The sequence below is a fragment of the Varroa jacobsoni genome, unplaced genomic scaffold (genome assembly GCF_002532875.2).
Source record: "Varroa jacobsoni isolate VJ856 unplaced genomic scaffold, vjacob_1.0 scaffold_2, whole genome shotgun sequence".
Classification (NCBI taxonomy): domain Eukaryota; kingdom Metazoa; phylum Arthropoda; class Arachnida; order Mesostigmata; family Varroidae; genus Varroa; species Varroa jacobsoni.
In genome coordinates, this window is record NW_019212904.1 from 37,766 (window position 1) to 50,728 (window position 12,963).

At 41.3% G+C, this 12,963-nt stretch overlaps 1 protein-coding gene across 11 annotated transcripts in view; it reads right to left on the reverse strand.

Moving 5' to 3' along the window:
- Positions 1-7,754, reverse strand: part of LOC111258532 (uncharacterized) — a 25,561-nt gene extending 17,807 nt beyond the window's left edge. For 4 of the 11 annotated variants that reach the window (XR_015316035.1, XR_015314270.1, XR_015315060.1 and 1 more), the window contains exons 1-2: positions 7,365-7,731; positions 2,204-2,625 (exon numbers count right to left, since the gene is read on the reverse strand). Coding sequence is in view for 1 of the 11 variants with exons in the window: in XM_086967613.1 (XP_086823739.1) it covers positions 2,204-2,227 (24 nt within the window). In the remaining 10 variants the exon portion in view is untranslated. Of the gene's footprint in view, positions 1-2,203; positions 2,626-5,901; positions 6,170-7,364 lie in introns of all 11 variants that reach the window. The other 7 variants (XR_015310213.1, XR_015310147.1, XR_015313471.1 and 4 more) reach the window with 6 other exon arrangements.
- Between the last annotated feature and the right edge of the window lie 5,209 nt (positions 7,755-12,963).

The following is a 12,963-nucleotide window of genomic DNA, read 5'->3' on the forward strand; positions in this document are numbered from 1 at the left end:
ATGTGACTGAGCCACCATCGATGGGAAGAAACGACTATGTCCTCACTATCGTTACCCTCGGCAAACATTCGGCCCCCGCGCGATCTCTCCATCGGTGACTCTTCTCGGCACTGTAGTCGGTTCGATGGCTTTGCTCTGTCTCATCAGGATCATGCGCTATCGCGGAACGACGACAGGATGAGTGCATGCGTTCGACTTCATGTAGGGGCCTGCCGTTACCAGGAAACATTTCCCGGCTTTCCGGAATGGGCCCCATGCACACCTCCGTGTTAGAAGCTTCATCCGCAACGCTAATGTATCGCCGGTTCGCAAGGCGAAAAGAATAATGAAACTAAGAACGTACTGATACTGGCGATGCCGTCATGGGAAGGAAAAAATTAATTTGAACTCGGTGGCGCCACTGTAACGAGAGGGAATAGCAAAGGCATAAGAAGAAAAAGAGTGTTTACTACCTCGATCTATTTTTTCAATGGGATCACCCGGCGAATTCGAAGTACGGTAGTTCTCTGTAGATTTAAGTAGTTTCACAGACGACATACTCGATTTATTCCGTCGTTAAATTCGGATTATGTTGCTTTGTAGGTTGTTCGTGGTTCTTTGGTGAGTATTAGAAGCTTCTATGTGGGACCTTAAATGAATTGAAACGATGGGGTAGGGAATTTCTGTCGCCAAATGCTTCCTGCACGAAAGTACGTATTAGTCTCGAAATCCAAGGAAAGCGTGTCTTACTCGCTGAATACCAAGGGGTCCACCGTATTCCATATGTTCAAAAATCATCATGCTGCCGTAAATGGCGTATTTAGATAACGCGTCCGCCGGTCGTATAGCCAAACAGGAGACAAAATTCAATGAAATCTTGACTTTTGGAGTGAGGAAGAGAGGCTCGTTGTTAAGACTGCGGTCTTATCGCACACGCTTTTAACGACGCACTGTAACTGAAGACAGCTGCTATCGAATGCGTCTCCCACGAACTGGCTGCTAGTGGCTGCTTTTGAAAATATGGTTTCAGTGTCATTGTCTTAATATTATTCCTAAAGACCATGATGGTACCATCAATTTAACAGGATCCGTGCAAGCGGTCCATACTTATTCCTGCTTGTGTGAGACTGTATTAAATTGAATCCGTTAGCCGTTAGGGGCGGAGATGTCGACCCTTCATGTTCCTTCAATGAATTACATGTCTCAAGTATATATCTGTGAAAAGTGATAACGCACTCTTCTCCTAATATAAAACATTTGAAAGCGACTTTCGCTTTGATGGATCTAGCAAGTAACCCTAACTTTCCGGTAGTAACACAGGTGCTCTGCAAATTGTCAGTAAGTTCGTAATGTTCCATAGGTAGCGTTGTCTATCATTACACATTTTTCTAAATAGTCAAATATTTAGATATTTGAACCACGATACCTATTCGGCCAGGTAAACGCCTCAACGTGACATTTAATCTATATTTTTAATTAGATACTCATGGTCAAGGTAGTCGCGTCTGTAACTCTTCTATGGACAATTTTCAATATGCCTTCAGTGTTCAATAGTAACTGAATGAACTACATGGCGCAGTATAGTAGTTATTATTGATTTGCTCCCTACAGAGCTTACAGGTGCTTGATACTTATTAAATGCTATAGCGAAGTCCCTGGCAAGTTTTCGTACACACGGCACTTCACTGTGTTTATCTTCTTTCGTCTATAATTCATTCTTGGATTCATAAAAGTATTTTGCAAACTTATTGTGTACAGATACAAAGTTCCTTTACTTCTATTATTCATTACAACTTTCCTATTCATTTGTTTGGGAATAGGTAACCGATATTTTTCGGATCGTCAGTATCAGGTCCGCGCCTTAAATTCTGTATATATCAACTGATAAATTAATAATAAAGAAGCAAAACTTTTGGAGTGCGGTAAAATTGTATAAATATTGCAGATATCAACCATTGTAACGGACTAAATCTAGGATTTTATGTTGTCTAAATATTGATATTTCCAATGGGAAATACTTCTATTACTGGGCACGTATATGGCATGTAGACGAAACATTGCCTTTGTGTAGAATTACACAATACATACAGTTAATGATATTAAACATATTGACATGTGGTAATAGCATACATTTGAAGTTATCCAAAGATTTCGCGTACCGACAAAAGTACCATGCCTGCGCTATTAGAGTATTTCATGTATCATTAAAATCCAAAAAGCTTACCTTTGTGTCGTCACCGTACGCCATTGTCTATTCGCAATCCTATGAATTGTTTAAGCTAAATTGTCCCTCTCGCTTAGAGCTTTCAATGCATACAGGCCAAGAACAAAACCCTTGCTTCTTCCCGCCGAGAAGCTCCTCTATTTCACGCTCTTTTTATCGGGAAATACATCGTCGACACACGATGGTTTGCTTCCATCTTCTATACAAGTTACATGGTGCTTATATGTAACTTGTATAGACAATGGAATGTAACGCTGTCCGCCATGGCGTCCGTGATAGTTCCCGGTCGGCGAAAGGAGCCTTTCGAGTTACAGCCGTTATCGTTGACGCTCCTTTTACTGCTGCTGCAGCAGTTGTAGTTGTCAATGGCCGAATAGGTGGCCAACCAAATCTATCGGTCACAACTTGCACAAATCAAGGACCTGGAACGGGAGGCAGGGGAAAACTATCGTACCGTCAAAAGACCAAAAAGGACGACAAAGGCCAAGTACGACTGAGGCATCGAGTGGCAGGCCCGTATCAATACCAAACCTGACCAACCTAACTCATTGGAGCACCAGAGATTCACCTGTTCAAAATAGAGGCTTTCCTTTCGACTGTCCTAATATCTATTCTCGGAAATAGCAACTTCTACTAAGACTTCAGAGGAGCAACAGGGCCAGGCTTGGCTAGTAACAGCCTGATACTAAGGGGCTCAGCTAAGAGGCCCTTTTGTGCGCGCTTATTTGAGCGAAATGTGTTCGACATATGTTAGCTTGCATGAAATATTGAAAGGATCCTAAATTCTCTTCTATAATGCCTTTGTCATACAGACTCCCTTCTCCCAAATTCTTGTCCGTCGTCGTCATTGTCTTCACCATTTTCGCGGTTTACACCTACATCCCAGTAAACCTAAGTCAACAGGCTTCGATTATCATGAAATCGTAGCCAAGACTAAGACAGACTGAATTTGTCGAGACCAAATAATTCTAAGGCGAGGCAGTGTGTCGGTTCACGTTCCTGAAGCGCTAAGGTGGTAGCAATATTGCTGATGGTGGCTGCTAAGTGTCAAACCTTGGCAAGTAGAGAAATACTGATACAAATCGCATCCCGCGGGTCCTGAACGTGTATCCCGTCAAAAAGGTCTTGTCGCTTATAAATATGTTTGAAGGAGTATTGCCATCGAGGTGAAGTTGCTGAGCGTCCAAAAAATGGAATCGTTTTATCTGTGTAGCACTTTTTGTCGAGAAGTCGTTACTTTTTTGCTTGGTAATCGTAAATTGTAGTAGCCCATGCTTCTATTATATACATATACACATACATATATATATGCCCATGGGCTACTGGAAAGCTTTCAAGTTATGTTTTATTGTTATGTGTTCTACATGATTTCATATTAAATTGGATAGCTAAATAGGTAAGTTTGAAAGCCAAGACCTTATAAACATAGTAGTATAAAAAGCCTTAAACACGCCTTAGGTTTAATGAAGTGTATTGAATGAATTAACAATTATTAAGTTTCAAATACATTTCACTAAGTTAACCGAGCAAAACCTCAAGATAATTTACTATTTTGTTTAGCTCGTAAATCTGTTGTGATTCAAGTGCGACTAGCAAATGGCATTTATCTAATTTTGTGCAAAATCTGTATAATAATCGCTTGTGGCCTACGTTAATTCCCACAAAAACGGAAAGTCTAGCGCAGCTGTAGCGCTACTCTTACGTATCTTATGCTTCGTGTCATAATATGATGCAACGTTATGAAAAGCCAAGAAACAGTTATAAAGGGTGTCAATAAAGACTTCCCATCCCCCGCATTAGCCCCAGCTGGCGCTGCTTTGCATAGTTTCATTTAAACGTCATCCCCAACATCTACTAAACCCCACTCACCCTCTGGCTAAAGTAACTTTTAAAAAAAACTAAACAGCGAACGTTAAAAAGATGAACAGCGATTGGTACGAAGAGAAAATTAAAATAAAATATTTATAGCTCCGTTACGACAGAATCCAAATGCTGACCACTTCCGTCTTGTATCCATCCGCATCAACGACGACACTCCTCAGTAACATAAGATGACATTTTACTGGTCCAACAACGGACCTGGATATAAAATGTGGATTACACTAAAAAAAAAGGATAGAGCAGAGTCTTATTTGGGGTGGCCGGGGTCATCGTAAAGCTGATTGGCCCTTTTACCGTCCTTTGTCTGAGTCGCTGTTATTTGCTTTTGTTAATGCTGATACTGTTATTGTTATTATTAGTATTATTAACCGTTGCACGCAATATCAACTCGGGCAGTGATCGTCCTTTTCAGCCGATTACGTGGCTGGCCTTGCGTAATGTTAATCAAAAAGGAGCAGGGGTCTGCAAAGTGTCCTTGTTGCCTTCGTCAAGGTGAGAAATAATGAATATGTGTGGTGCGAGTAAACGAAGGAATCACGGGAGATAGAGACGCTGATGCTTATGGAAGTCGTGACTTAGCTGGCCAAAACTTATATTTATTCTTGTCTCTTTCGTTTTCGTACTGTAATATGTATGTCTACCCCATGTATCACTTTACAAAAATAGTTTTCAGATTGGAAAAAATTGGGTTTTATGTTTTTTTAGAACGAGACCTAATCTACACCAATCGGGTAAGAGTTTCAAAAACCACGCTTGGTTAAATAAAGGAATTCGTCGGGGTTTCCGTAATATCCACTGCAATTATGTCACTTTGCCTAGCAAAGTAAGCTGTTCACATATAGCCACTGTCTAAGGATAGTCTAAAAATTACTGATTACGGTCATTATCCTTATTATTATTTACTATTTCCCCATAGTAGATTACACATATGGTCAATGTTGTCTTGTAATAGCCAAAACGCAGGTCCTAATCGCTAAGACTGAACGAGCCTATTCTTCAGTCCTGTATAGTATCCATTTCAAGCAATACTAACGTGGATACAATTATAAATATTTTTGTATTCAATAAAGGCCTACCAAAAGAGTACAGAACTATAGAACCGATAACTTATTACCAACTATAAACTTCAAAGAATTTAGTGTTGAAATCCACAAAAATTACAATCCAACCAGATAATCATTGACAAAACGCTAGCGCTGGGTGTGCTGTTAATGATGATAACGCTAACAAGCCAGTCTTAGTTGATTTTAGTCAAAGAATTATCTTGACCATGCAATGCCGACACAAGCAACGCGTTCGTATCCAACGTGGGGTGTACAGGCCCCAGGGCGCAAAGACTATCTTTGGGAACCGATTGTTTAGGGAGATAACAACCGATACTGTGATCCTAACCTAAAAGCTATCTAAATATTACACAAAACGTTTCATAATTATGACATTTTTCTTTGAATGAATACAACGCAAATGTTCTGAGAACTATTAGAACACTCGGCGGACGGTACAAACAACTACATAATGTGTGGTAATTTTTTTGGTTTCTTCCTAGCAATAATATGCATAATGATTTCAAGTTTCTTTAGTGATTTAATGAGTTTCCACATTGTTTTTCGTTCTTCTTTACCATTCACAAAAAAGCCAATAGCGATGATTTCCCTTATAATTCCGTCAACATGACGCAGATGCCGGTTCGTGGAGCGTATGCACTTACATCAACATGCAACGCCCTTGTGCGTAACAGCACCGTGCTCTGCAGCTTAAATTACACATCTTCCGAATCCGCTACTCTAAAACTACACCCCCGCCCCTCCTTCACTCACCCGAAGCCCTTAACAGCAGAATTTGTCCCCGTTGGACTTTTCCTCGGCATCAACGGTCATTTTCCCGAACCTCCCAGTTCTATGTTTTCCTCCTCCACACGTTGTATTATGCATGAGGTTTGTCTCTTGACTCCTACTTATCTCGCTATTTTCTGAAACGGCTCTAGGACCGCTGACCGTCACTACCTCACCGGACCAGCGAGTCTTGGGCCCCGAGTGTTTTGACACCTCAAAAACATCTGCACTCTGTTCTCTTCAACTTGACCATCTAAAAGGGGGCAGTGACGACAGATAACAAGCGTTCGTTAGGTATCGTAGATTATACGCAACTTTATACAGCACGTTTATTCGAATCCCTCTGAATTGCACGCGTTCTTCTATAGCTTTCTGCGCCGAGCGCTTATGGGGCACTGCAAGCCGGCTTTTTTGCTACTGTCTTTAAGACGACTCAGCAATATGTGCAAACGCTGAAGGGCAACTCAGGGCTAAATCGCACTCGACTGCATTTGAAGGGGTGCTTCATAGCGTCTAGAACGCACGAGAACGTGCGGTCAACAAAATCTTTAACAGTGTACCAACGCTACAGCTTATGTCAACGTCAGTATGACATGACATAAGGTTGTCGCCGCCGAGTAATAGCGACTAGAACATGCGACCTAATCAAAAAAGCGCGCGCAGCTCTAAATTTCTGTTTAAAGGCTTGTATGCCTTCATGTGAAGTCATTTCCAATAGCTGACAATGCAGACTTTGCCAGGTTAGCGCTAATTATGTACGTAAAATGTTTAAATGGACACAATAACACAGCATTACATCTTACGCTGCAATAACACTACATTTACCTAATGGCTATGGAGACCCTATTTGGTGTTGCCTTATCTTCTACTCGGTAGCACAAAGGATTGTCGGGTGTCACAACATACCATAGGAAAAAGATTTACAACGTAAATTCGGGAAGTTATGACCGACGTGACCACCCTATCCGACTTTCCTCTACCCATCAGATCTAGTTAAGTTACACCTATTAACTTCACTATTACTGCTCGTACTGACGCTACATATCGCAATGAATACGAAGCTCCAGATGACAAGTAAGTCGTTACTACACACTGCCAGTTTTGATATGTCTCTATTCAAACCCAACGCTTTAAATCGCATTATCATTAACGAGAGCAAGCCAGTTCGCAGCTGTTACATAGCAACAATAATAACTTTGGCTTCGAGTGAGACAGTTCGACTGTCAATTTCCAGTTAATACAAGGCAGGTAGGCAGGCAGGTGCCAGCCTAGGTGACCCGACTGCAAATAGGTCCGACCACCAATACTGCTACAACAAAAAAATGGATAGTGCTCATAGCATGCCAGCTGTAGTAACATTTAGAATCCCCTTAAGCACACGGCTCCCGGGTCTCTTGCCCATGTCCAAAAAGCTGAATGCTGTATAGGTTCTAAATATATATACATACGTGGTGTGGGCCGTGGTGCTTGGGGCGTATCGCTTTCACGTCGTCCGGACCTCGGTTCGTCTCGCGCTATTCAGACTTGCGCTCGATGTTGTCCTTTTGAAGACAAAGCTAGACCTCTTGTCAAATAACTCGTCGACAGTGTGAACACAAGCTCTACCCCCAAACTGGGACTTTACTAGCTATTGAGTTCCCACGCGGTGAGTCGACCAAGCTCTATGACGGTACACACGAGTGATAGCGTCGAAATCGGCCCGTCGTATGACGGGAGGTGCTCGCTTTAGCGCATACTGCGTAACTAGGCCTGTGAGCGAGGGGCAACCGTGGGGCAACATGGAACAGAACGATACGTTAATGCATATCTGGCGTCACGCATCTGTAGATACGTTTTCGCACCGGCACATGCGCATACCCACATGTGACGAGAAACAACAAAACTGAGAGGATACAGGCGGTGGACAAAACGGGTACTTAGCGCTCTAGACGCGGATGGCAAGGACGCAAATGAAGAGACAAATAAGACGTCGGCAAGGCGGCAAAAAAAACCAGCAATCAGAAGCAGCCGGTGCAGATAACTGCTTATTGTGGCCATTGCCGCTGTTGTTGCCCAAAGGCCAGATAATGGCAAAAAACAAGCTTGTACCGATCTATATCGCATATGTTATGCAGGTGATACGGGCGTTCGTCAGCAGCGGAATACTTGACCAAAGTACACAGACCCACACGTTAAATTGGCGATAGATGTAAGTTATAGACGAAACAGGCAGTCATCCTGTACAGTAACAGATAGGTGAGACGTCTTGGAAAGTTTGTAAAATGAAATCAACATTTATTTAAGTCATGGTAGCGGTAAGATGTACCGAAGAAAAAATAGCTCAACGATAAACTGTATTCGCCTATGTTTAAAGTGAAAAAAACACATTAGGTATTGGAAAAAATACTATAATTTATCAACTTTCTCAATAATGCCATTTTGTTGAGCTATTTGTAGAATTCACAGAGCTATCGTAGGCAACAGTAGTTCCCTATTTACGTATATGCTACGCATAAAACGAAGAGCTTTCTGGACATATATATATATATATTCTCAACAAAACAGCCTTGCAGTTAGGGTTCGAAAGTAGCAATAAACCATGTCAAAAACTGACCTACTCTGTTTGATGACCGCATCTGAAATGTCACAATTGAGAAAATAACCAATTTCTCTAATTCTATCTGAATCTATGATTCATATTAATCTGTTCGTTAAGTATAGTTAGCATGAGCATGTACGGACCTTCTGTAAGCGAAGCCAGTTAGTGGTCAGATCTGATAAAGCCTGTATCTTTTAATTGTTTATATCTTTTCTAGCAAACACACGTATCCGCTAACTCTAGCTTTTTTTTTTTTTTTTTTTCTAAAACAATGTCAAAACTTCGCTTATGCGCGATAAAGTTTCAGTTTGAACGTACAGCGTAGGCGAAAACGTACGTTCATTCTCAGCCTACACCAGATATGAAGGTTGTGCTAAAAATATTAAATGAGTTTCTGATATATACATGCACGCTATACGTTCGTAGCAGACGTACTAAGCGCGAATTTCCATAAGTCTCAATCGCTAGTACTAGTCTCTCTACAGACCTCCTACGGCCGAGTTCCGATTGCCCGTATTACTTGCTTTCCAGCTGGATATTGCAAAGAATAACAAAGAAGTGGCTCTGTTATGCAAATCGGAAGACAGGACTCGATCAGAGAATAAAGAACTTCGGAAATCGAGTCGGTCGTTCCACGTAATAAATGCTGATAATATATTCGATTTTCATTATGATGAAGACTAGTTGTATGTATGTATGTATGTATGTATGTATATAAAGTCATTTTACCAAGAAATTTTACTGCAAAGTTCTATTTGGCCTTATGTTACCTGCTACATCTTTTAAGTTGGCGTAAAATGGATATCGTTACACTAGAAGCTGGATATCATGAATAAAATTTCTTTCTTCATGGTATTCCGCTTTTTTTTTTTGGGATCTATGTTACTTACTTGGTAAATGATCTCTTACTATACCGAAGGATACCTACCATTAAATATAAATAAACAACGAACACTCGATTATAGATATTTGCTTTTGATTTGATTTGGTTGATTATAGATAGTTATATGCGTTTATACGATACGATAATTTTCTCGGTTGTACTGTTTCAGTGCGGCGCAATTTTAGCGACAGGGAATAATTTCGAAATCTGTTGCGTAAACGCCAATTTTTTGACGGCGAACAGCGGACGCATCAATTGTGCGGTACGAAAGATCGGCTGGAGCTTAGATCGCATCTAACGAGTGGCTCTAGACGTATGTCTGATTTTCAAAGATACGAACCGCTGTTAAATATGCAATTAAAAACCGAGAGCGCTCTGCATATCCAGTCGAGCGAAACGGTGCCCAGCTTTCTTGCTACATCTACGCCGACTTTAGTTCAAATGACCAAATAAGTCCATCGATTTCTTAACGCCGTCCAGATCCAAGCAGCAGAGAATCGCAGGCCTCTTATCTATAAACTAATCGTGTTCTTGCTAAATCCAGCAATGAGTGGGCATCTGGCATTAGCATTCGTTCCTGGGTCAAACATGCGCCTGGCCATATCGAATGAAAACAGAGTACGATACAGAAGTATTCACTACGAATTTTTACTATGCTTCTACATATTCAAATAAAGGCAAGTTATACGAAAATCCTTTGAGACATTTTAGCAGCCTTGGAAACTTGGCCAGGACATGCGATGTAGAAACCGCACATTCTCGCTATTTTAGCACAGACGACACCAGGCGACCACTGTAACTTTATAATCGATTACCACAACAGCCCGTTTATATACGTAGTAAAAATAGAACCTTTCAGAATTTTAGTAGCGGAATATTACCCGTAGCTCGGCCTGAAGCCTAGTACTGGGTTTTGCTGTGCAATAACAGCTACGATTCACGTTTTTCTGTCTCTATTTCTTGTTGTTTCAGCCTCAAGAGTTGTTGAGCAAACTTAACTGAATTACAAAGTTACTCTAGCTGCTATTAACAAATTGTCAGATGAAACCAAGCGCGTTTCTTTTATGGTCCCATTGAATTGTTATACGAATTTTCGGTTTCTTTCTCTGCCTAGGTATCATTGCAACAACCTAAATCAGTAACCGACCATGTACAGGAACACGTACTGTTCCCATTTTCCGGCCTTCATCCATATTTCTTCCACCATATCCTTGCTCCACCTTCTGTTGCTCATGCCCTTTCACAAACTTTACATTTACGTAGTGCTAAATAATTGACAACACTTACATAGTACAATAAACTTGCGAACAGCAACAAAGTTCACTAAATACATATTCCATTAACATTTTAAACTTAAAAAATAGTGGTCACAGCAGAAGTTCGACTGGGTCGTCCTATGTACGCCTTTACTACTACTACTGGACCAGCTCACTCACGTTTTCCGCTTTAGGACGCGTGTGTGCAGTATTTTACGCAGAGATCAATCTAGAGCCCCAAACCTAGGCGCGGACTAAAGTGAATAGACTCGTTTATTCAACTCAAAGCTCAGACACTTTATTATCCGCGTCACCGCCAAAAAGCCAAGCGACCCGCCTATTTATACTACTCTATATATATATTAAAAAGCGTTCCGTATAGGGTAGAGAACGTTTAAGGGATACTTGGGAATAGTGCCACTAAAATCATTTGGGGCTCAAAGAGTGGACCGTGCGTGTTTGTTCACTGACTTAACCGTAAGCAGATATTGGTTTTAGACGTTGGATGACATTTTCATTTACAATGTAGGACGGCCGAGTGTGCACCAACCACCAAACATTATCGCCATCAAGGCTTTACGATAAAGTATATAACTCGCTAGGTTGTACCTACCGGGTTATATAGGTTAACTGTCGTAAAAATTATCTCAAATGTTGCAGTAGGTTCTGTTAAAACGTGCTATTGTATAAACATACACAATGTGTTACTTAGAAAAGAAACATCCAGTTATGTTACTGTCCTAAGCAGCAAACGATAAAACAGGTTTTACTATTAAACCATATTAACCTATCTCTTCAAGTCATAGCTTGGTTTAAATTGCTGCTTTTACTAATTTTCCACACCGCTAACTTCAGAATGTTAAACTTTTAAGTCACGAGGCTAAACGAGATCGAATATAAATCCTTTGTTTCCTGGATGTCTTGCTTTTCCCGATGCATTGTCGCATTCTGGAAACGCTTGCCCCAGAAGTGGTTAGTAATTAATACGAACATCGTAAGTTACTTTCCGTCATAACGTACGTCTCTGCATCTGGCGATATTGGCTGGATCTCATGTGCTGCGAGCAACCGACCGTCCTGCTGTCCGCCACGTGACCTAAATCTTGGGTTTCGTATGTCCATGTTTCATATCTTGTACAAGGACAGAATGCGGCTGTAGCTGCTAAAGCAGATATCTACAGGACTTCGGGCTGGTCGCAATCTGGTTCTGCTGCTGGTGCGTTCGTTGTAGACCTGTCGCTTACCAGAAACAAGGACTAGTGGCCGTCCGTATTACTGTGCATTGATTTACCACATACGAATAAACTAGCAGACTGTCAACAGATGTCAACGTCGATAAAGCTTAGACGTACTACGGCTTTTAGTTGATTTCGCTTGGTCGAGCAAGCTATGCAAGAAGATCCAATATGTGTGCAGTCCAATATGGTGGCGTCTTCGGGTGGGGTCTCGCGTTGTGCGACTTATAGCCCAAAGTTTTGAATTAGAACAACATTAGACATAGGGTGCCATTCTGAATAGCTGTCTTAAGATAATGTTGCCTAGTTTTCCTACAACTGCACATTTAAGTGGGCATCTAATTTTTGCTAACAACGCGTTATTAGTATACACATATGTATGCAGACGAGGATCTAAGGTCATAGATGAAACATGACTAAGATTTATAGCCTTAAAACATGCAGCCTTATAGACTAATATGAGATAGAAGTGATGTATATATATGTGATGGTTTCATACCTAATTTTTCTAATCAAATCCTGTCCACGCAACGAACTCTCGACTAGTATCGAATGCCGCCTCGAAAAGAAGCTCTCGAATTCGAAAGGAAAGCTGCCTGAAATAACTGCGCCACAAAGAGATGCACAATAAATTAGTGATGCAATACTATTCCTTTGATAGTTCTAAGCTAGCTAATCGGCTGCTATTAGATCGCCCTATACTGTAGCTACATTATATGAAGAGTTACTGCTATCCACATATTTGGTTCGCGGAACCTGCCTGTAATAAAAGAAGGATGCTTCCCGCACGTTTCCATACGCGGTACCATTTGCGCCGCCTAGGATTGTCCTCTTCCTTATTCAAGAAAAAATAAGACTAAGTGAGGCGTAAATATCTTTAAAGCATTGCGCCATCTCAAAATGGTATGACACATTCAGTAGCTACATAGGGTCTCTCACCCGGCCGCCCATATACGCACACGGACAACTACTCAGATCCACAGTGAAACGAATGAAGCAGACAATATGTATCTCACGTTCGCCTGACGGGGTCACCACAGAGATCGGGGCAACAACAGCGGTGGTGGTGGTGGTGGTGGGGGCGCCTCCGGAGGCA